Source organism: Morone saxatilis, unplaced genomic scaffold (assembly GCF_004916995.1).
Source record: "Morone saxatilis isolate NCDOM2014 unplaced genomic scaffold, NCSU_SB_2.0 Contig8, whole genome shotgun sequence".
Lineage (NCBI taxonomy): Eukaryota > Metazoa > Chordata > Actinopteri > Moronidae > Morone > Morone saxatilis.
Genome location: NW_023340257.1, coordinates 24,749,712 through 24,752,887, shown reverse-complemented (window position 1 = coordinate 24,752,887; position 3,176 = coordinate 24,749,712). Strand labels below are relative to the sequence as shown.

Genomic DNA, 3,176 nt, shown 5'->3' with positions numbered 1-3,176 from the left:
GAACAGATTAACATACGAACCACTTGTGTTCAGTTTAATTAGTACAGAACATTTAAGATGATTCAGTGCTAACGTGTAAAATAAACTGAACTAATGTTCAATTAACATGTCCTATACTGAATTAATTAAACACAGGACAAACTGTAACTGTATCCAATCAGTCACAAAACTATGAACTTCATTCACTTCACTATGAACATCAGAATCTGTTGATCTAGTTGTCAAACAATAATAAAATACTACAAGATGTTGGAATCTGTATTCAAAAATATATTACTCAATAGTTTCCAATCATCAGTATTTTCAAAATGATCTTGGTATGAAACTTTTGATGAAAGCTCACCGGGTTGGCGCGAATGCTGATGGCTTATAGTGTTTCAAAAAGCCATAAACACAAATTAAAAATGAATGTTAGGCGTGAAAGTAAAAGAGGTTGACTTCGCCGAAATGAGATGAAAAGCTGAATGGAAAGTGTCGCAGGCACACAGTGAGAAATGTTGTTGTTAGTCATTTCCAAACATGATGTTTTGTTCAAATATTAATGAGATGTGGCCATAACTGTGTGCCGATGATAACGTAAACAGTGAGTCACTCTGAGAAGAAGCACAGCTACTGAATTATATTCACAATTTAGGTCAAACTGATTGAAAAACTTTAGAACTGGGTACTTATAATAAACATACTTTATGTTTTTAGTCTAATATTGCACAAATATCTGGCAATAAATTCTTGGAAACTTTTTGCTGAAGCTTAAACTAGAAAAGGCAACAGGCTCAATAAGTTCCAGAATTCAGTAGCTTATGAAGTAAATAGCGACACAAGTTGTCTCTTTGGCTCCTTGTTAGTTTGATAAAAAGGCCTACAACCAAAAAAAAGGCTATATAATTGACATGCCGATTCCTCCCCAAAAATACATTTATTTTCACCTTCAAAACTGATAAAAGAAGCTACAGTGAACTTCAGTTGGTATCACCAAACATACTCTTAATTTCTTTCCCTTCCTTTATTTTCCTGTACGTATAATATTTATCTATAGAAATGTATAGTTCTGTTATTCAAATATTAAACTATTTAGTCCGGCTGTTTTATTTTCTTATGTAACACTGAGCAGTTCTGAGCTTCTATGTGTCTTCTGATAATGAATCAAATGAAATAAACTGTTTAGAGATCACAACTCAAAAGGTTTGAGCATGAGTAAGCTAGAGGTCAGAGAGGTCAAAAGGCTTAGAGTGAAAAAAAAACTGAATGTTTTTAAAATCCTACCAACCTGTAGTTTTTTCAGCTGCTTGTTGACAGTGGTGAGGTCCTGTCCCTGGTCCACGTAAACCAGTTGACCTTCCAGCTGTCCCAGTCTCTGGTCCAGGCTTTCGTAGCTCTGCACCAGCAGGTCTGCCTTGTTGGCCTCGAAGAGCTGACGGGCTTTGGCCTGAGTGGTGCTCTCCAGATCCTGCCAGCACTCCCTGATTTCCCCCAACTTCTTCCGGACCACAGGGCTGAGCTCCGGCTTCTCCTGGATCAGCTGCTGGCCCTCCTGGAAGGACCGGAAGAAGGAGGAATACAGAAGGTGTAGGTGTTTTAATAAGAAGGGATCATTAAAGGCAATAATGCACGGACCAAAAAAGCATGTCCACTTCAGGTAAATACTGAAAACAAAACCCAACAAAGCTACCAAATGTCACGCCATAATCACCATGCTATATTAAACACAACCTGTTATGATTAAAAGGTCATTAAGTAAGATAACTACCACCTTAATCAGTGAATCTTCACAGCACCTGGGAAGTATTAACAATCACAATCTTTAAGCATATCAGTTTCATGTTAATCACTTTTTCCTCATCACTATGCAAATTTATGCCAAAAGATGCTCCAAAATCTAAGCAGATCTTTTGCTCTGATAACACGAGCTCGTGAGATTTAGGCCAGAAGAGTGAATATGTGTCTATGAGTATATTCCAATAAGAAGTAATATTTCAATGCTGACTGTACAATCAAAGGACAGAATAAATAAAAACTATAGAGGATATAAAATGGACTAGTTAAGTTAGGAAAAGAAAGTTAAAATGACACCATGTGTTGCAAATACAGGGATGGAATTTATATAATTATCAATTATTGTTGTTTTTTCTAGTTATAATCTGTTTTATTGACAATAAAAACTGTCTGACCAATAATGAAAAAACCCAATGTTTGTTTACATGCAAAAAAGTCATTATTAGTATAAGTAGTATTAGTATACAGTATAACTAATCAGTTAATCTGATGCGATGAAGATAAGACACTAAAATGTAGAGCTGCAACGATTAGTTGATTCATTTATTAGTTATTAACCCAAAAATTAATTGGCAACTATGTTTTTTACTATAATAATATTATTATTGGTAAAAATACCACCAATTGTTTTGTATTCAACCTTTTTACTGATAAAAACAAAATACAAACAACAAAAATTGGAGGAAAAAAGAGAAGTGTAACGCTCAAAAACATTGTACAAAGAAGGCTCCTTTAAAGTGACCATGACAGAAAACAAGACAATATACAAGACATAATATAACACATTAATTATAAAATACATCAGTTTGAAACTATGTTAGAATGTAAAATAAAATTAGGTCCAGGTGGAAGTAAAACAGCCATCAGGTCAGTTTAGTTATACATTTCCAGAACTCTGCAATCATTGGGCCGTATTATATGTAAACAATATTATTTGTAATTTAGCATTTCTGGCACACAGGTAAGATATTATTTTTTTTTTTTCACATTAACAAACAATATTAGCAGCCATTTTAATAATCAATAAATGATAAGTAATTTGTTTAGAATATTTTGGGTTTTAAACTGTTGATTGCACAAATTAATAAGTTTGAAGACATCAATGTAGTCTCTGGTAAACCTTGAGAGGTGTGTTCCACAATTTGCTGTTTTATAGACCAATCAATGAATCAAGAAAATAACTGGTAGAATAATCAGTAATTAAAATAATTATTAGTTGCAGCCCTACTGAAATGTATCATCTCAATCTAATCATGACCAGTTGAGGTCAAAATATAAAGGAGCCATAAATCCAGTGTTCTGGCTTTCTTTTCTCCATCACATCCACAAATATTCACTGGATTTTATGTCGGCATAATAATGTGCAGACACTGTGGAACTGGGTTAGGAGGTGTGTGTGTGTG

The 3,176-nt window shown here is 34.1% G+C and overlaps 1 protein-coding gene across 1 annotated transcript in view; it reads right to left on the bottom strand.

Moving 5' to 3' along the window:
* Window positions 1-3,176, bottom strand: part of LOC118341387 (spectrin beta chain, non-erythrocytic 2-like) — a 57,760-nt gene that overhangs the window by 16,106 nt on the left and 38,478 nt on the right. Inside the window, exon 23 of the mRNA XM_035679633.1 lies at window positions 1,268-1,531. Coding sequence (XP_035535526.1) covers window positions 1,268-1,531 — 264 coding nt within the window. The remainder of the gene's footprint in view (window positions 1-1,267; window positions 1,532-3,176) is intronic.